A 21,814-nucleotide genomic window follows, 5' to 3' on the forward strand; every position below is an offset into this window, starting at 1 on the left:
TCTATAACATAACAAGAATAAAGCAAAATATCAAATTCACATTTCTGCTTTCTCATAAAACCAATGAAACTAATTGTCACAAAGCTCAGATACAGTCCCTATTACACATTGCAGCGCTTTAAAAGAAACAATTTTTTATTACTAACTTAAGTCACGTTGATTTTAATAAATCTAGGTGTGACTAAGTCTGGATTCAACCCATTCTGAAGATCCCCTAAAAAAAACAAATTGGATGTCATTGGGGCCATCATATTTTATATATTTTATTTTGTACATTTATGACTCATCTTTCTTCTGTTGTGGGACTTGAGGTCACATACATGGCATTCCCAGATTTCTCCCATACAGATACAGATCTGCTTCACCCTAGCATGATTGCCTCATCATGTGCCTCCAGACCATGCCCTCAGTTACTGTATTATTTATTTAGATATTTATATCCCATCTTTCTATGATAAAATCAAATTCAAGGAGGTTTACAATAAAAATATAAATTGGAAGAAAATTTAAAACAAACATCTTACGGATATGATTGACTCAGTGCAATCATCTGCACAGTTACTTGAGATTTAGCCCCATTCAATTTGGTGGCGGCGGAGTAGGAGGTTGTGGAGTTAGAGCTCCTCCACCGTTTATCAATTAACATCAATTAAAACGATTTAAAACATCCTAAACATCCCTGGACTAATGTAGGAGGTGAGCTAGTAATTGTCTCCCTCCCTTTGATATCATACCGGTTGCTACGGCTGATGTTCCTTGTCGCGGCCGGTGCTTTCTCGTTGCCGTTGCGGTCCTGCAGTTCTGCTTCCATCTCGGCATGGGCTGGCTCCTTCGGCGTTGCGGTTGCTGTGGCCCGGTGTTTTGCTGCGGCCTACGGCTGCGTTCTCTGCTGTGGCTCGCCGCCCCTCTGTCGCTGCTGCGGTGGTCGGGACGCCGTTGTCGTCGCGTGTGACTTGCGTCATCCTGTGTTGCCGCGGCCCCTGCTTGCTTGCTGCTGTTGGGGGTTGTGCTGCCCCCGGGGCCTGTTATTTCTCTTTCGCCGCGGCTGCACCCTGCTGTACCCTGCCTGTCTGCTTGTTTGAACTTGTTTAGACTTCCTGCTTGCGCGCTGTGGCTGCCGTTGCGGGCTGGCCACTGCTGGGGCATCGGGACGTTACGGCCCTATGTTGCTGTCGTCGTGCTGCTTGCCTGTTGCTTGGCGTCATCGTTGCTGCTGTGGGTCGTCTTGATCGCGGGGTGCGTTGCTGGTTGGGACGCTGTCTACATCGCCATCGTGCTGTCATCGCTGCCGTTATTTGCCCGCCCATGTTGGCTAGGACCTTATTGCCGTGACCCGGACCAAGTATTCTACAGACCTGTTACTGTGGCCGGCTGCGACTACCATTCTGGCCGGCTATCACAACCCGGTTTCTGTTTTAAATTGGTGTATGTATGGATGTATGGATGTATAGCTGTATGATTGTGTGAATGTGTATGAATGTGAATTGGATTGATTTGTATTGACTTAGTTAATTTAATTTAATTTAATGTAATTTAATTAGTTTAATTAATTAATTATTGGTTTAATTAATTCAATTTAAATTAGTAATACTGCTGCTACAGGGTACGGAGGCGGGTCTCCGGACTAATTTTATTAGGGTGGGTGGCCTGCTGAAAAGCAGATAGGGATAGAGGCATGTGCAAGCCGGAGAGGGAGGTGGGGGGCCAAGTCATAGGAAGTGTGGGCGGCAGGCGCTGGAAGGGTGCTGCTAGCAGACCACGCCGGAATAGGGGAACACGGGACAGATGCATTATATCTATCCCATGTTCCGGGTCTGCTCAGAACCAGACGGAAACTGGGGGATGCAAGGTTCCTACCGACCTTCGACTGCTGTTATGTAATGCCAGGTCTGTGGCTCAGAAAACCTCGCTCATCCATGATATGATCTTGGATGGGCACGCAGACCTGGCATGTATTACGGAGACTTGGCTGGACGAAGCCTCTGCCCCAATTCTTGAGGCCATGTGTCCGCCAGGTTTCCGTTATGCACAGCAGCCGAGGGTGGGAAGGCGGGGAGGGGGTGTGGCAGTCATCTATCGAGAGTCCTTGGTTTTTGCCAGACCTCCCCTCCATAGGACTCAAATTGTTGATTGCATGTATTGGAGGTTGGGCCCGAAGGGCAGTTTAGGGATCTTGCTGGTGTACCGCCCACCCTGCTGCACGGCAGATTCCCTGGCCGAGGTGCTAGAGGTGGTCTCGGCTGTACGGGCATTGTCCCCAGAGCTGGTAGTGCTGGGTGACTTTAACGTGCATGCCGAGGCCGCTCTCATAGGAGCCCCTCGGGATTTCCTGGAAACCATGGCTTCCTGGGAACTGTACCTAAGTAATACTGGGCCCACCCACGTAGCCGGTCATGCTCTCGACCTAGTATTTGTCCTGGGAGAGGAGAGAAGTGGTCTGAAGTTGGGAGTGATTCTTGCCACTCCTGTGTCATGGTCAGACCACTACCTGGTAAATATAGACTTCTCGTTGCCATGCCCCCTCCGCAGCGGTCAAGGACCTATTAAAATGGTCCGCCCCAGGCGCCTGATGGATCCAGATGGATTCCTGACTGCCCTTGGGGAATTGGAACCTGCTGAAGGTTGCCCGGTCGAAACCCTGGTGAAGGAGTGGAACGTGGGGATCACCAGGGCATTAGACCGGGTGGCTCCGAAACGTCCTCTCCCCCTGAATAGAACTCAGCTAGCACCATGGTATACACCGCGGTTGCGTAGTCTGAGACAGGAGGTGAGACGACTAGAGCGCCGGTGGCGGAAATCCCGCTCCGAAGATGTCCGGACACAGGTTAGAGCAGCAGTAGCTGCCTACCAAGTGGCAATAAAGGCAGCAAAGAAGGCTTTCTTTGCTGCCTCTATTGCGTCTGCGGAGTGTTGTCCCAGGAGGCTGTTCCAGGTGGTCCAAAGCCTGGTCGGTCCAGTTGTTCAGGAACCCTTGGAACAGTCAAAGGCCTCCTGTGACCTATTAGCAAAACACTTCGCTGATAAAATCGAACACTTATGGAGCTCGATCCCACGCGCCGTGGACACAGTCGATGAACCAGAGTTGGCCAGTTGCAAGCCGGTAAATTGGGATCGGTTTCGGCTTCTCCCTTCTGAGGAAGTGGACAAGGTGCTTTCATCTGTGAAGCCAACCATTTGTCTTACTGATCCTTGCCCTTCGTGGCTCCTTGTGAGCTGCAGAGAGAAATTGGGCGAGGGGATCAAAGCGGTGGTAAACGCATCCTTGAAAGAGGGTGTGATGCCACCAGCCTTCAAGGAGGCAATTGTAAAGCCCATCTTAAAGAAGCCCTCCTTGGATCCCCAAGTGTTCGATAACTTCCGCCCAATTTTGAATCTACCATTTCTGGGCAAGGTCATTGAGCGAGTGGTGGCCAACCAGTTGTCAGCACACTTGGATGAAACGGATTATTTGGATCCATACCAATCGGGTTTCAGGACTGGTCACGGAACTGAAACAGCCTTGGTCGCTCTGGTTGATGATTTGAGGAGGGCATTAGGTAGGGGAGAATCCACCTTTCTTGTCCTGCTCGATCTCTCAGCGGCTTTTGATACTGTCGACCACAGTATCCTTCTGCTTCGCCTGGAGGGATTGGGAATTGGAGGCACTGTATTACAGTGGTTCCATTCCTTTCTCTCCGACAGGTACCAACAGGTAGCCTCTCAATTGTGGTGTGCCACAGGGCTCTATCCTCTCTCCCATGCTATTTAACATCTATATGAAGCCGCTGGGAGCAATCATCAGGAGATTTGGGCTGCAGTGTCACCAATATGCGGATGACACTCAGCTCTATCTCTCGTTTAAATCTTCACCAGAGTTGGCTGTGGAGACCTTGTCCAACTGCCTGGAATCCGTAAGTGGATGGATGGGAAGGAACAAGCTGAAGTTGAACCCTGATAAAACCGAGGTACTACTTGTGGGGGACAAGAGAAGGTTGGGTGACATTGACCTGAAGTTCAATGGGGTGAGTTTACCCCTAAAGGACCAGGTCCGCAGCCTTGGGGTTGTGCTTGATTCCAGGCTGTCCATGGAGGCTCAGATTTCGGCAGTGAGCCGGGCAGCCTGGTACCAACTACACCTCATACGAAGGCTGCAACCCTACCTTCCTGTTCATCAGCTCCCACTGGTGGTACACGCCCTGATCACCTCTCGTTTGGACTACTGTAATGCGCTCTACGTGGGGATACCCTTGAAAACGGTCCGGAAATTACAACTGATACAAAATGCGGCGGCTCGACTACTTACGAATAGTCGCCGCCGATATCACATCACACCAGTGTTGTTCGACCTACACTGGCTTCCAGTTGTTTTCCAAGCCCAATTCAAGGTGTTGGTATTGACCTTTAAATCCCTATACGGTTTCGGCCCAGTTTATCTCACGGAGCGCCTTCAACGCCACCAATTATGCCGCCCGACAAGATCGGCCACACAGGGCCTTCTCTCAATCCCGCCAACAAAAACAGCCAGATTGGCGGGTACAAGAGAGAGGGCATTCTCAATGGTGGCCCCCACTCTTTGGAACTCCCTCCCACAAGATCTCCAGCACGCCTCTTCCCTAAATGTGTTTCAGAAAACCTTAAAGACCTGGCTCTTTCAGCAGGCCTTCGGGGTATCCGGGGAGGGTTAATCGATATAACTGTAATGCCTCCTACCCAGTTTTAATATTGTTGTTGCAGATCTATTGTTTTTATTGTATTACTGTATTTTATTAATTGTATTTTAATAATTTTGTAAGTCGCCTAGAGTGGCCATTGGCCAGATAGGCGACGAAGAAATTAAATTTATTATTATTATTATTATTACTTCTGAGTAAGCATTCCTATGACTACACTGCTGAACTTCTTCTTAGAAAGCATACCCTCTAAGGCAATGACAATAATGTTGTCTAGTAAGAATGAAAATATTCAGCTTTGATATTGTGTTATTTTCTTACCATGCACAACTTGGTTTACTAATCCCACAGCTGAAAGGCTGTCTGTCATTGCAACTGCTAAAGCTTTTCTGTCTCAAGAGATCAGAAAAGGAAAAGAGAAAATTTAAAGAAGCTGCTTTTCAATGACAGTTCTCATTCTGAACTGTTGGTGTTTTGTTCCTAGAGAATGAGAAACACTGAATCAATTTTTGTTGGTGAAAAACACTGTGAACTGTCAAGTTTACAGTGGACAGCACTCTATCATTTTTCATTGTCATTGAATGCAAGCATGAAGAATTCTTGAACTTCAGCACTTTTGTTAAGGGGAACTTAACTCAGGCTACCTGGATGAAAATGTTAAGGAGGAAGAGAGGAATGGGTGGTTGTTTGAATTTTTTATCCCTATTGAGCAAACAGCCCATACTGTGAAAAAAACAGCCATTTGAAAATCTTCAGTCAGCAGAACTTACCAATGTTCTTTTAATTTAGGGGGTCACCAACATTTCTGGACTGGGAAGGCACATTTCAAATTTTGAGAGAGCACTGAGGGTGCCAGTAACAAAATAGCTACTATGGGGAGTGGCTTGACACAAAATTACAGTACAGTCATTACGTCTTCTCTCCCCAGCCCCAGCACAATCTCATGTTTACTATTATTATTTTATTATTAAATTTTATTTATACCCCGCCTTTCAGCCAAAGGCCCTCAAAGTGGCTTACAAAGAAAAATAAACACAGGTATAAAAATACAATATAAAAATACAATAAAAATACAATAAAAGCAATACAATTTACAAAAATTAAATAACAAATAACATAATAACAAATAAAATTAAATAACAAATAACATTATCATTATCGGCACGGCCAAGAAAGAGGAGGTGGTGTTACTGGGGGTGGCAGCTCCCGAGAGGCAGAAGGGCGACAGGCATTTGCAAAGCTGTTTCAGTGTTGTGTTCCTCTCCATGTCCTCGGGCTCGCTCAGCTGCTACTCCCTGGGCTTCTGCTGCTGCTGCTGCTGCTGCTGCTGGTTTATGTCAGGGGCGGCTACGGGAGCTAGGGCTCAGGGACCTGGGCCTTGCCTGGAGCAGGAGGAGGAGAAGGATGTGGCGGTGGCTGTTGAGCAGGAGGCCCCACGCCAGGAGGCACTGCACAAAAGGCCCCACGCCAGGCTGTTGTTGGCCAGGAGGCCCCCGCGCCAGGAGGCCCCCACACTGGGCTGTTGTTGAGCAGGAGGCCCCGTGCCACGAGGCCCCACACAGTAGGCCCCACACCGGGCTGTTGTTGAACAGGAGGCCCCGCGCCAAGAAGCAGCGGCGAGGACTTGGGCCTTGCCTGGAGGAGGAGGAGGACATGGCAACTGCGGCTGTTGTTGAGCAGGAGACCCTGCACCAGGAAACAGTGGCAAGGAGTGCTCTTTCTCTCCCCCACACGCCAGCGCGACAATGAGCTCATTCCTGTCTCGCAGGGTGGGGTGGAAGGACTGCCAGTTGGTGCTTTCCATGTTGTTGTTGTTGAGGTTTTGCAGCAGCAGCAGCAGCAGCGGGGGCTGCCCACTCTACTGGAGCTGAAGGGTGTTTTTCTTGGGAAGTTATCTATGCCATGCTGGTCCCTTGTGAAGATACAGAACCCTTTTTTTTCCAATGCCAATCAAAAACCAAAGCTTCTGATGTAGACATAGATCCCATTTGTACTGCAAATTAATTGAAGCTGAACCCTGACAAAAGTGAGGTACTGTTTGTGGGAGACAAGGGAGGGTTGGAGGATGTTGACCTGGTGCTCAATGGGGTACAATAGTTTAATTGTATTTTAATTGTATGTTTTTCTATGTTTTTAACTACATGTAGTTCTGTTTGTAAGCCGCCCTGAGTTCCAGTCTGGAAAAAGGGCGGGGTAAAAATAAAGATTCAATTCAATTCAATATAATTGCCCCTGAAAGACCAGGTCTGCAGCCTGTGCGTCATTCTGGGCTCAGGTCTCGGCTGTGAGCCGGGCAGCTCTGTATCAACTCCATCTGATACGGAGGCTGCGCCCCTCCCTTCCCAACCATCTGCTCCCATCTGTGGTACATGCCCTGGTCTCCTCTCGCCTAGACTACTGTAATGCGCTCTACGTGGGGTTACCCTTGAAAACGGTCCGGAAGCTGCAACTGGTACAGAATGCGGTGGCTTGCCTGATTAAAGGCAGCCGCCGGCGAGATCACATCACTCCAGTGCTGAAGGAGTTGCACTGGTTACCAGTTGTTTTCCGGGCCCAATTCAAAGTGTTGGTTCTGACCTTTAAAACCCTATATGGTTTCGGCCCAGTCTATCTGAAGGAGCGCCTCCAACATCATCAGGGATGCCGCTCAACAAGATCGGCCTCAAAAGGCCTTCTCTCTATCCCACCAGTTAAAACCGCTAGACTGGTGAGGACTAGGGAGAGGGCTTTTTCAATTGTGGCCCCCACTTTGTGGAATTCCCTCCCAAATGATCTCCGCCATGCCCCCTCTATGATGAGCTTCTGCTGGGCTTGAAGACCTGGCTCTTCAGGCAGGCTTTTGGGGTGGGTTAGGTTTTATTATATTGTTGAGATTTTTAATGTTTTAATGTATTTGTATGTTTTTATTTTGTACGTCGCCCAGAGTGGCTGGACAGCCAGCCAGATGAGCGACTGACTGACTGACTGACTGACTGACTGACTGACTGACTGACTGACTGACTGACTGACTGACTGACTGACTGACTGACTGACTGACTGACTGACTGACTGACTGACTGACTGACGGGAGGGAGGGAGGGAGGGAGGGAGGGAGGGAGGGAGGGAGGGAGGGAGGGAGGGAGGGAGGGATGGATGGATGGATGGATGGATGGATGGTCGGTCCTTAATGAGTGTCTGGACATCAGCTCCTGAACAGCTGGACATGTGCCTAAACTTCTTTGCAAAGTTTTCACATTTTCCATTTGGGGAAAAAAATCTTTACTATCCACCCACACTTACTGTGTAGTAGTATTTGCAGAAAATAACTTTTAGGGAGTACCTCATCTCAAACTAAACCACCATAGGAAACATGTGCCCTGGTTGCTAGGTAAAAAGGAAGGGCAAACTACAGAGATTTCAAGGTCTACTAGAAATTCAAATAGAAGCAGGAAAAGTGCACTAAAGGGGAGGAGAAAACAGAAGCTCTTTAGCATCCCAGTGATTCCTGTTGTCCAAACAACTCACTTTTCTATGACTTAGCAAAAATACTGACAGGTGGGAGCAGCCAGGCTCATTTCATAGAAATCACTTAGAAGGGTACCTGCACATTTTGATTTGTAACTTTCTTTTCTAGGAGGGCTAGAGGGTTACTTTAAAGAGAACTCAGTCTGGGGCACTTTCCTCAAGGCAACAATTAAGGCCTTCGCAGGTGCCTGTGGGCACTGGTTTGATAATCCCTGCTTTAGTCCTAACTGAGAAAAATTAAACAAGCTTCATTTTACAATGTGATTTACCAATCACTAAACCAATATTCTACCTTGGGCTACAAACTTTTGTTGGACTACAGTCCCATAATTCCCAGCAAGCTTAGTCAATGGTCAGGAATAATGGACATTGTAGTCCAACAACATCTGGAGATCTAAAGTTGAAGAAGGCTCACACTTTTGGGTGCAAGTTCCTTTGAAAGAAATGAGACATAAATGCATTAGCATTGAGCATTGTGCAAACCACATTTGAATGCTAATCAACCTGTTTGCTGCCTTAACTCCACTTAAAGCTGAATCTGCTTCTTTCCTCCATATTAGTAAAGTGATTTATATGAGCTGCAGATTTAGTGAGGTAGCTTTCTCTTCGCTCATCTTTTGCTGGGAATTGCAATGGACAGCTCATGTTGCCCAGGACAGATACAATATTTATTCACTGCACTAGCAAAACAAAGTTGTCTTATTTCAACACACCCAGAACACTTCTTTATTTGTCTTCCAGAAGGCATTTTACCTTCATCCTGCTTGTACTGGCAATATTCACAAAAAGAGCTCTGAAATGCCATCTTTACAGATGTACAACCAGAGGTCTTTGTGGTATGGTAGTGCTCTATGACTTCTAAGGCTGTTGTCCCAGCACTGGCCCTTCCACGCAGCCGATTGAAGCAACCTGCTTCAGGCAGCACCAATGGGGCGTGGGCAGTAAATGAAAGCAGGAGTTGGTGTCTGAGTGCTACAGCAAGAGGGGGTACTATTGGACTCTGCTTTGGGCAGCAAAATGTCTTAGGATTGCATTGTTTATTCCTGCTTGTTTGTGACATAAATTCAATGCAACACCAGATAAAAACTAATAAGCAGATAAAGGGTGGCAAATTCTGTCTTTTGTACTGTACAATAATGGCCCCATTCCATGTTTCCTTTGGAATAAGTTCCATTGAATTCAGTTGGATTATGCCCAATTAAAATATGATTAGGCTTGCTGAATTAGACACAATTGGAATTTTCTATTCTATTTTTTAAAAAATCAGATATAATTTCTTGATACTACTAAGATGTACATTGATATTAAATTCTGTGCAGTCCTGTTCAAAAGCAGACATCTGGCTGATTTTGCACATCACATAAGTTTTAATTTAATGCTGTATTAATAATTACAGACAATATTATGATTTCCTAATTTATACTCTGAGCCAGAGCTAAGCGGACTTTGTCCTCTTCAAATGCTGTTGCATGCAGGACTATCCTGTTCCTGCCTGTGTGCAAAGTGGCATCTGCAGCCTGCCTCCTCAGCAGTGTGGGCATGTAGCACATATAAGCTAACTGCAGGAGTAGTCTTCACTGTCAGGTGCACATATCATAGAGATAAGAAAAAAATTAAGTTCCATGTAGCTCCTCACTTTCAGGACTCCCATGTTTCATTCTGTCTCTCTCTGTCAGCCCAAGCCATTTCTTTGCCTGAGTCACATATTCTACATATCTTTCTTTTTTCCCTCTTCCCAAAAATGCACAACAGCCCATAACTTGTAGTTCGTGTGTTGCTGTAAGAAAACCAATATTTAAAAATCACTTTATCACTGGTCCATTAAATAACTCAGGTTATATACCAAATGTATCAATATACAAAATTGGGGATTTGGGGAGGATACAGGTTTCCTTTGAGGCAATCTCCTCTCTACACACAACAAATTCTCTTTTTCCCAACATCCTCACAATCTACAATACATGAAATTTTTAAAAAAGGAGAGAGGAAAAATAGAGAAGGGGGTGCTTCTCACTATATACTAGTGAGACTTTCCACACCCCACATCATTTCCTTCAATTTTCCTTTGTCCACCACCTCTATACAATAATCAGTTCTATGTCCACATTGACAGTGCAATCCTATGTATGTTTACTAAGAATAAGCTCCACCGAGTTCCATGGGATAAGTTCTCAGGTAAGTGTGTATAGGATTGCACTCTGAATAAAAAACATAGACATGTGTACTACTGGCTTTTTGCAGTCATAGTCAGGGTGGCTGAAGAATGTGGAACCCACACCCTGTCTCTTTCTTTCTCTCTCACACACACACATACACACTACAGTGTTCTATAAATGAAGTGGGGAAGGTGTATAGTAACATCAATTTAAAATATGGTAGCAGGTGATCATCAAATTACTCTGGATGAACATAGATTAGAACTAGCCATCTGCCACTGTTTGGGACTAAAAACAAACTGGGAGTGCTCCTCTGTTGTAAGAGCAAAATTACTGCAAAAAAAAAGATTATAAAAGAAATACATAACTAATACTGTATTTTTGAGGACATTGGCAGCTCTATTGGATTATTGCAATGTGCTCTTTGTGGTGCTGCCCTTGAAGACAACTCAAAATTCAACTGGTCCCAAATGCAGCAGCCTGATTACTGGCTGGGGTTCCCTTTAGATCTCATATAACCCCTGTTTTTAAAACAGCTGCATTGGTTGCCAGTTCATTTCCTGGCCCAATTCAAGGCATTTAAACTTGTGTTTAAAGCCCTTAGGTCTCAAATATATGAAAGACTGCTTCCTTTTCTACAGACCCTATTGGATGTTGAGATCAGCAGATGGGGCCCTTTTCGTAGTTCCTCCACCCTCAGAAGCTGGGGGGATGGCCCAGGACAGGGCATTCTCTGTGGTGGCCCCTAAGCTGTGGAACTGCCTCCCCACTGAGGTGCATCTGGCAACTTCACTGCATAGTTTTAGGCAAATGGTGAAGACACATCTCTTTACCCTGGCCTTTGACACCTGACATATAATTTTAGGACCCACCCTATTTTGTGATTTTAGGTTGTTTTTGTTTTTAATGCCATATTTTAAAATTGCTGTAACCTGCCCTGGGCTCTCTGGGTGAAGGGCAAGCAATAAATGATGATGATGATGATAGTGTTAATAGCAGCAGCAACAACAATCAGTACAGTGACACTTTCATTTCAGTCCCAAAAGGACTGAGTTCGGATGCCTCTTAGTCTGGTGTCTCAGCTTTGACCATTCCACCTTGGGTGCCCCTGCTAAACAATGGCTGGAAGCGTTCAATATACTTCCCAATTCCAAAGGAAGGGGATCCCAGGGAATCCAGTAATTATCGAACTATTGCCTTAATATCCTGTGCAAATAAAGTAATGCTCATGATTCTACAACAAAGGATCTTACCATATATGGAGCGAGAAATGCCAGATGTCCAAACAGAATTTAGAAAGGGAAGAGGCACCAGACATCATATCGCAAACATACATTGGATAGTGGAACGGACCAAGGAATTTCAGAAGAAAATCACCCTGTGCTTTATAGATTACAGCAAAGCCTTTGATTGTGTAGATCACGAAAAACTGTGGAATGCCTTAAAAGAAATGGGGGTGCCACAGCATCTGATTGTCCTGATGCACACCCTATACTCTGGACAAGAGGCTACTGTAAGGACAGAATATGGGGGAAACGAATGGGTCCCCATCGGAAAGGGTGTGAGATGGGTGTATTTTATCACCCTATTTGTTTAATCTATGTGCAGAACACATCATACGGAAAGCTGGATTGGACCAAGATGAAGGAGGTGTGAAAACTGCAGGGAGAATCACTAAGTTTGTTTTGATCTTTGATTTTGTTATACTTATTGTATTTATATATTGTGCTTGTTTTATCTCTTATGTACCCTGCCCAGAGAGCCTCTTTGGCTTAGGGCGGTATATAAATTAAATAAAATAAATAAATAAATAATTTAAGATATGCAGATGATACCATACTCCTAGCAGAAACCAGTAATGATTTGAAATGAATGCTGATGAAAGTTAAAGAGGAAAGCACAAAAGCAGGACTACAGCTGAACATCAAGAAGACTAAAGTAATAACAGAAGATTTATGTAACTTTGAAGTTGACAATGAGGACATTGAATTTTCCAAGGATTATCAATACCTTGGCACAGTCATTAACCAAAATGGAGACAATAGTCTAGAAATCAGAAGGCTAGGACTGGGTAGGGCAGCTATGAGAGAACTAGAAAAGGTCCTCAAATGCAAAGATGTATCGCTGAACACTAAAGTCAGGATCATACAGACCATGGTATTTCCGATCTCTATGTATGGATGTGAAAGTTGGACAATGAAAAAAAGCAGATAAGAGAAAAATCAGCTCCTTTGAAATATAGTGTTGGAGGAGAGCTTTGCGGATACCATGGACTGCAAAAAAGACAAATAATTGGGTGTTAGAGCAAATTAAACCAGAACTATCACTAGAAGCTAAAATGATGAAACTGAGGTTATCATACTTTGGACACATCATGAGAAGACATGATTCACTAGAAAAGACAATAATGCTGGGGAAAACAAAAGGGAGTAGAAAAAGAGGAAGGTCAAACAAGAGATGGATTGATTCCTTAAAGGAAGCTGAAGACCTGAACTTACAAGATTTGAACAGGGTGCTTTATTACAGATGCTATTGGAGGTCGCTGATTCATAGGGTTGCCATAAGTTGTAATCGCCATAAGTCATAATCGACTTGAAGGCACATAACAAATATACCAAGCATGTGCATAGGATTCACCTTGTATCTGTGCATTAAAAAAATAATAAACACCAGAGCAGGTTCTGAGTTCTGTTTTGTGGAGGAGAAATTTGATTCAGTTTGCGTTCTGTCCCTCAAACTCACACTTTATGCAGGACGGCCACGCTTAGGAAGATTCACTACTGTCCCAAATCTTCTCCATTTGGTCAATATGGCTCTGTCTGTGGTTTGGTGGAGCCCCAGTGCTTTAGAAATGGCTTTGTAACCCTTTCCAGACTGATATGCATCAACAACTGTTTTCTGGAGGTGTTCAGGAATTTATTTTGATCGTGTCAGGATGTGGCTTTGGAACCTGTGTGCTGGCAAATTCAATTTGATGGCAAGGGCCAAAGTTAGTCAGACTTATATGGGGCAAGGCTGACCCAAATCAGGCCTGGTTGTTTACCAAGATATTCAAACTTCTGGAGCTAATAATAATAATAATTGGGTTGAGTTAACAGGGGGCAATTACTTTTTCACAGAGGGGCAATGGGTGTTGCTTAATTTTCTTTAATAAATAAATAACATAAGTATCAAAATTTTGTGTTTGTTCACTCAGGTTCCCTTTTCTCTACTATTAGGTTTTGGTTCAAGATCTGACAACATTCAGTGCCAAAAATATGCAACAACACAGAAAATCAGATAGGGGGCAGATACTTTTTCACAACACAGTAACATCTGAAGCAACTCCAACATTAGTAACTGGTTTTGTTTTTTAAGATTTGCTTTTAAAATGCAAAAAGCTTGGAATTTAAGGATTTGTGTGGTAGCTTTATCTCTTGCTAGGGCTAATAGTTAATGTCATTTTCCTGCAGTTCGGAGAGTGAAAATGGAACCGAAGAAAAAAGAAAGATTGGGAAACCATCTCCTCGGGTGTCACAGATACCATCTAGTGATCTGGAATGTTTTGAAGACCAAAAGAAAGTGACAACTTCGCGGTAATAAAGAATCCAAACATTGTACTATAGAAATTTTTCGATAGTACAAAGAAAATTGTTAAAAGCACAGTTTTTAAAATTGCTCTAACCTGCCCTGAAACCCTGGGTGAATAAATGATGATGATGATGATGATGATGATGATAGTAGTAGCAATAGTAATAGTAAGTTGTTAATAGCAACAGCAGCAACAACCAAGGCAGAGGATGCTGATTTTGAAGTCCCATTTGAACCACTGCCAAGGAGAGGTGGGGCCCAGGATAGTTGGTGGGCTGGCCCAGAAGGCTACCAGATCTGGCCTGTGGGCTACTGATTCCCTGCCCCTGCTATGAACTGTAGCAGAGATCAGTGGAGGGTTCCTAATATACCACAGACACCGCCCCCCCCCATTCCTCTCAATTATTAAGCATCTGATTTGCTAGTCACACCCACACCATACATGCAGAGCACATTTAGCACACATTTGAAATGCATAGCTTCCCTAAAAGAATTCTCGGAACTGTACTTTGTTAAGGATGCTGGGAATTGTAGTTCTGTGAGGTGTAAACTGTTGCTTTAAATGTATGGTGTGGGTGATCACATAAACAAGTTTGAGATTGGTGTCATGTGAATACCTAATGAGCCATATATGTAATCATCTTCTTCAGCTTCTCACTGTTAATTCTGCAAAGTCAAAGTAAATGGAACCCAGAGTAATAATGCCATGCAAATCTAGAATTAGGTTTTGATGTTTTGCCAGTTCCTTGGATAATCATGTTGTGGGATTCTTAGCTTGAAATCTCAGTGGGGATGGTAGCTCTTCAGTTTGTCCTATGATAAGCTCACTCAAGATTCCATGCTGGACCTACAGTATGTGTCCACTCCATTCTTCCTGTGCATGCAGACACTTTGGGTATACATTTCACAACATAGATCATCACAGAGTTTGCACATACATGAATCTCAGCCCAATGCAGATTTCCTTTCTTCTTTACTACATGCAGACACACTCATCCTCACTCTTTTCACTGATGGGGAGCCTCCATGATGGGTAGAGCAACTAGTGTCCTCCTCCTCCAGTTCAGATAAACACCCAGGGTAAAATAAACCTATTGCCCGCATGGTAATAAGGGGGCATTGTCGGTTAATTGTGGTTCAGCAACAGGATTCACTTGAGATCATATGTTGCCCATTAGAAGCCCTGAGTCATGAGCTTAGCATGTTCAGTCTCTCCAGTATAGTGTGGGATGCACTGTGCTTCTGTGATGGCTTCCTTAAAATGCATAATTTACATACGTAGTTCTTGTGAGCAAGTGGGTCTTCTAGCAATAGTCAGGTGAAAACTTCAAATAAGCATACTGGTTCCAGACCTAACTACTATACATCTGGATTGATTTATTCTTAAAATGTGGTGATTTGACGAAAAGGCCATCAGGAATGAGTTCCTATCAAGAGTGAGTTGATTCTGCATAAAACTCTCCTCCTGAGATCTTTAAGGCAAGGGATGGCCAGCATGGCCAGTGCTGAGGAAGGATGGGAACTGAAGTTCAGCAACATCCAGAGGGCCACAGGTTCCTCTTCCCTGCAGCAAAAATGCTGTTTGTGAGCTTTTAAAAGGACAAAAATATCCTTTTGAGAACAAACGTAACGATTAATGTCATGCATGGGATATTTCTAGGTCTAAGACAATTGTGGATAATACCTTCTTGGCAACAGATGACAAGAATGACTCAAAGCTTGAAAGGAAGAAGAGTGCCTCAAATCAGGTACTGGGGAGTATCTACTTGTCTGGGTCTGAGCTATTGTAGACTGTTGTAGTAGGGGAACAAATGCAAAAGATCAGCCACAATTACTGGAACAATGGAGCAGTAGTGATGTGCTCCCCACACCCTCTCCATTCTACTGAGTGTAGGGGGCCAGTAGTAGGGGGATCCTTTACCTTTTAACCCACTTTCATAGCAGGCTTAGAGGACACACCAGTCAAGAAGACAGTAAATTTATTGTCCCTATCTAACAAAAACAGAACAGCAAGAGGACATTCCTTATCTCTATCCAGATATGTCAGTCCAGTAACACCTACTGACTAAACGATATATTTGTGCACACATCTACTCTCATTGCCCAAGAACAGTGAATCACCATCTTTTGGTGCATCCATTTGTCTTGCTATTTTTCAACAATGGAGAAGAAAGACAGTTGAGGCTTTTTATCCAGTTTAAGCAAAGTATATTGTATATTTATGTTGGCTGTATTATCACTGTGCTAAAGTACAAAGGAGACCTTGAAAGATAACTATGATCAGGACTAGCCTTGGACAAAGTATCAAAATAATTCTCCCTCAGACATACTGGATATGGACTTCTGACTCAATCACTTTCCACTGCCACTGGGATCTATTGCCTGGGACTCTCTTCCCTTCCAATAATATCAGGCCCTCAATCTGCCCCTTCTGTTCCTGAACAGTGTGATATAAACTCCAGTTTCCTCCGTCTTTTGATGCAGAGAAAGGGCTCATAGTTGCTTAATGGTAAGATAGGCATGGGCTGGGATATATGATAATGTTAATGCAGCAGTAACCATATTTCCTTGTTTTCTCTAGTTTAAGGCAAATGCTCACTTTCATAAGCTGTTTCTGGATGTCCCAATTGATGAACCCTTGAGACAAAGTAAGCTGAAGGCTGCCTTTTATTTGTTTTGTTATATTGGATTTTCTATCATGCTGTCCCTTTTTTTAACATATTGCATGCTACAAGGATTATGCAAGGACCTCTATTGCTAGTTACAATACTAGTGAGAAATTTATAGACGTTGGCTCATGAATTTTGATACTCAGTATTTGATAGCTTGTTCTGGTTCATAGCTAAGAAGCTTGCTTTTCCAGATAGAATTCAATGACTATCATGTACTGAATATATATTTTTTAAATATCAAAGTTCAGATTATGAGAGAACTAGGATATGATCCAAGACCATTTGACTTTTGAAAAGTTATTTTGTTCCTGTGAATAACAGCCTTTACATTCACTGTATTTTTATTTAAGAATTTATCCTATATGTGTAGAGGATATTTAATACATTGCTTGCAGCATTGCACAAGTGCAACAGTTAGATAACATGGTACGTGGTGACCCTTCTAGATTTTACCTGCGCATTACAAAAAGAAATCTTGTACCAGGGGAAGCTATTCATATCGGAGAACTGGATTTGCTTCCATTCTAAGGTCTTCGGCAAAGACACTAAAGTAAGTGAAATCACGTCTTGTGATATATTGGACTCAATAAGTCATGCTTGATTCTTTCTTTTAATATATATTGATGGTGATGGTGATGGTGATACAAATGCTAATGGAAACAATATGACACACATAGAATTAGGAAATAAGAAAAGAACTGGTGGTTTCAACCTCCACAGCTCTGGCTGCAATCATGTTGAATTTATTAATGGACATAATAGTCTGCTTCTGTGTTGGAATTGCTTTTTAGTATGCTTTTAAACCTTTTTTTAACAATATGTGTTTTAGCCTTTTTTTAAAAAATCTTCAAAGCTTTTTAAAAATTGTTTTTAAAGTCGTTATGTTTTAATGTATTTTAATGTCTCTTTTTATGATGTTTTCAAGTGTTTTTAGTGCTTTTGTTTGCCACCCTGGGCTCCTGCTGGAAGGAAGGGCAGGATATAAATCAAATAATAAATAAAATAAGTAACTTTTATCCGTTTTTAACAAGACATTTGATCTGCAAAATGAACCACAGATCAGCTGCTGCTGTGACAGAGTTGGTACTTCAGCTAGACTTTTCAGTTCAAGATGTGTCTCTCTGGAGAAGCTGAATTCTAAGGAATCAGCAGGCTGCTTCCCTGCTAAGCAAACGTTTCATTGGAGGTGGAGCAGGTTGTGACTTAAATAGCACAAACCATCTATGTTTAGTTGAAATAAGTCCCACCATTTTTGGTGGAAGATTAGAATGTTTAGGATTGCCTTATGTTTTTTTCTGAATGCCCAGTACCAAGAAGTAATTGCAAGCTGCTTATCCAGGAGAAAATAGTAACAGAAAATCCAAAGTACCCTGACAGGTCAATCCTATTCAGGTCTGCTCAGAAGTAAGCCTATTTGAGCTCAGTGGGACTTGCTTCCTGATAAGTGCATATAGTATTGGAGTCTTAACAGTGCAATCCAATACATGTCTACTTAGAAGTAAGCTCCATTGAGTTCTGTGGGACTTACTCCCAGGTAAGTGTGTATTGGATTGCAGCCTAAGTCACTTTCTTCATGACTAGGAATTTCTGGACTATTTATATAGGCACAACACTGTCAGGAGGATAATAGAGGTGTAGATACTTCCAGTAGCAGCCAGAGTAGTGGGGTGGAGCCACCCAGCCAACACCAGCCTCACTGCAGCTTATCTGGATGGAGCAGGACAGCAGTGAGGTTGGGGCTGTGTGGATATACGGGGGGAAGTGCCAGATTGGCTCATCTAGTGTGTCCATGGAGCCTCAACCTTTCCGCTGTCCTGCCCCACCCCAGCCCTCTCCAGATAACCTGCAGCATCATAGTGTTTAGAATGTGTCATCTGAACATTTCACAGTGTTCAGAATAGAGTATAACATCAAGACTTTTGCTAATAGTTCATTTTTAATGACATTTTTAATATGCATTCTCAATTTTCAAAGTTTTGGCTTTGTCATAACTGAATGCCACAATATTGAGCATCTTTGTAACTTTGTAAAGCAGCCCTTGCCAACCTGGTGCCTTCCAAATGTTTGGGGCAACAAGTCCCATCAGCCCCAGCTAAAATAGGCATGCTGGCTGGAATTGATGGTAGTCCAAAATATCTGAAAGGCACTATGTTGGTAATGGCTCATATAAAGCATGTGTTAAAAGTATTATTGCCTGTATAGTTTCAAATGATAGATGCTGAAATGGCCGACCCATGACAAAACCTGTTCATAATATTACTGTTTATAATACAGATGAAAATGAAGCCTTATGAAAACAGCCATCTATTTAACACGGAGTTTTATTATTATTATTTCCATCATAGCACAGGGTAGTCAATAAACTGGCCCTCACACCCTAACTTAAATAGAAATGGAGACATTCTTTGGCTTGTCTGAAAGCATACAAGGAAGAGATGTCCACAAAGCAGAAGCTGCATTGTGACTGGTCTGTGCAAGAATTGACTTTCTCACAATGGGCTATTTCTCAGTAACCAAGACAGCTACTGAAGCAAAGTTTTCATCTTCACGCTCTAATGACTGATATGATCTCTTTTCAGATTAGTATACCTGTGCGGTCAGTGACACTGGTAAAGAAAACTAAAACTGCTCTTCTAGTGCCAAACGCCCTGGTTATAACAACAAGCTCTGATAGGGTAAGTTCACACTTTAGTGTAAGCATGTTAGCATCTTTTTATTCCCTGTTTTGTTTTGTTTCTTTCTGTGTCTTTGTACCTTAATTGTTGCTTCTGTTAATTGTCTGTCCTGTTTTTATTGCAAATTGGATAGTTTTTTATTTGTTTTTATTATTGCTCTGGATTTCTCCATAAAAGAAAAGAGAATATAACTTGTATTAAAGTAATTTAAAAAAACATGAATAATTCTTCTCATATTTTAAACTCTTTTTAGACTACTGCTGTTTTAATTGTTTTTAAAAATGTTTTTAGTCTTATCCTTAACTGTTTTTATTGATAATTTTCATGTTTCTTGTGGACTGCTTAGAGGGGTTTTTTAACAATCAATCGGTATTTAAATTTTGTTAAATGAATACTCCTCCTATGTTTTCACTCATCTTTAACCCAATTACTGGAAACATCAAGTAGCAGTTGCCAAGAGACCATGTGGAACACTAACACAAAAGAAGTGTTCAGAAGACAATGAACCAATGCTGGAGGAAGAGTAATTCCTGGGGTATTATCTTGCACGGATTTGCAACTAGTGGTCCCTGGGCAAAATCCAGCCATCTGAGAGTTGTCTAACTAAGATGGTTTGCAGGGTATATGGTGGAGTGATTGTTGGGCCTTGAGCCTTGCAAGCATGTCAACTGGATCAGTGGCATTAGAGATAGAGGCCTATTACTTTCAGCTTCTCCCACCCTCACTGCCTCCTCAAAATACCGCTAGGAAAACTAGTTGTTGGCCTGGTTTATATGTGAGTGCATCCATGCCGGTAGTGGGTCAACTTATGGAGGGAGCTTAATACTGACAGCAGCAGGTGCTGCTTACACATCAGTGGTTAAGGAAATAAACAATGAAAAACAGAAGTGCAACTACCAGGAGCTGTGTTGTGGCTTATAGATGAAGGGAGAGCCATTCAGTCAGTGCTGGCACCAGAAAAAAAATGGGGATACCAAGTTATATCTGAGATGTTTTGAGAAGTAGTTTAGTAAAAAGCCATTTGGCATACTGTGAAGTGTCTAGGGCAAGTACTGATACAAGAGAACTCTTGATACAAGATTCCAATCCAGAGAGTCTTGCATAATCTTGGTCAAAAGTTATCAAAATAGATGATAAAAAGTAGCTTACTGTGTTGTATGACATCCAATCCCTTTTAAATGAATTGGGTCCTTAGAAGCAATTGTTGAACCATGATATAAATCAATAAAAATGCACACTCTGGCAGTCTCCCCCCATTTTAAATAATAATTGATGGTGGTTTTCTTTTCAGTACATATTCGTCTCCTTTCTGTCCAGAGACACCGCTTACAAACTGTTGAAATCAGTTTGTCAGCATCTAGAGGTGAGTTATAACTGTCTTCAAGTGTCTCTCTCTATGTGTCCTTAGTATTAGTAGCTAATCAAACTATATCATTTTAAAAATGTGTTTTCAGGATGTGAGTGTTGGCAACAGTCCCAATCCTTCCTCTCCAGGAAATAGCTTCAGGGCTGACCGCCCTACAACCTTACCTCTGGTATGTTTTTAAAAAAAATAAAATTAATAGTGAAGAACTAATTATGGATAATACGGAACTGGAATATGCTAAGATAATATTCAGTAAAAAGATTTCTGTTGACATAGTATTGAAGGGTGTGTAAGCAGTCCAGTTTTACATATACAATTTCATAAGTGTGTGTGTGTGTGTGTGTGTGTACATGAGTGCATATATATGTAAATGATGTCATTATTATGTTAAACTCCTTGCAAACACATGCTTAACTAAGTACTTACCTGTGAAGCTCACTAGGCAGGTTTTCCCAAACTACTAGAGCCCTATTCCAATGCTCTTCTTGAGTAACTTCTACAGATCTCTGAAAAAAGAAGCCTACATGTGAGCAGCTGCTTATGTATAGGTTTCCACATGACTGAGACCCCTCCGCAATCAATGGTCCTGATTGCAAGGACAAGTAGATGCTCACACACAGACGTTTGCTTTCAGATGTCAGAGTCAAAACACAGGCATCTTTTTTCATGAATTCATATGTGGCAGATCAGGTTTTTTTCCTCTGTTGCACACTTATGTAGATGGCCCCTTGCTGTATACTTCCCTTAAATGCTTATCAGTGGTTTATATATTTCAATAAGTTGAATCACATTTACTATACTTGAGCTAGTTCTGCCCCTTTCCCAGCCCAACAAGATTTTAAGCCTGTAGTTACATAAGTACCTGAAGACTTGTTACTTTAGATTTTCAACACTTTAGATTTGCAACATTTATTCAAAATTTTCATTCTCCATATAAAATGAACAGAAGGTTATGGTTTATCACTCACAGTGGCCTGGTTCACACAACATGGTAAGCCAAATTTTGGCTTACCAGGCCCACACCAATGTGGGGACTCTTGGAAAGATACTGACAGCCACTTTGCTTCTCCCTCATCCTTTTTACTCCTGCGCTGCACTGAGCTGAGCTGAGCCAAGGTTTGCCTTGGTGTATTCTGAACCCAGGCTTGTGCTTAGTGAGAAGAGAACTTAACCACAAGCCCAAGTTCGGATGACATGCTAAGCCAACCCTAAGATTTGTAAC

The 21,814-nt window shown here is 42.8% G+C and overlaps 1 protein-coding gene across 3 annotated transcripts in view; it reads left to right on the plus strand.

Annotated features, from left to right (window-relative positions):
- GRAMD2B (GRAM domain containing 2B) overlaps positions 1 to 21,814 on the plus strand; it is a 93,965-nt gene that overhangs the window by 56,076 nt on the left and 16,075 nt on the right. For all 3 annotated transcript variants that reach the window (XM_061625132.1, XM_061625149.1, XM_061625142.1), the window contains exons 2-8: positions 13,762 to 13,884; positions 15,540 to 15,627; positions 16,461 to 16,527; positions 16,998 to 17,101; positions 19,131 to 19,226; positions 20,518 to 20,589; positions 20,681 to 20,761. In XM_061625132.1, coding sequence (XP_061481116.1) covers positions 13,762 to 13,884; positions 15,540 to 15,627; positions 16,461 to 16,527; positions 16,998 to 17,101; positions 19,131 to 19,226; positions 20,518 to 20,589; positions 20,681 to 20,761 — 631 coding nt within the window. The remainder of the gene's footprint in view (positions 1 to 13,761; positions 13,885 to 15,539; positions 15,628 to 16,460; positions 16,528 to 16,997; positions 17,102 to 19,130; positions 19,227 to 20,517; positions 20,590 to 20,680; positions 20,762 to 21,814) is intronic.

The sequence above is a fragment of the Rhineura floridana genome, chromosome 1, assembly GCF_030035675.1.
Source record: "Rhineura floridana isolate rRhiFlo1 chromosome 1, rRhiFlo1.hap2, whole genome shotgun sequence".
Lineage (NCBI taxonomy): Eukaryota > Metazoa > Chordata > Lepidosauria > Squamata > Rhineuridae > Rhineura > Rhineura floridana.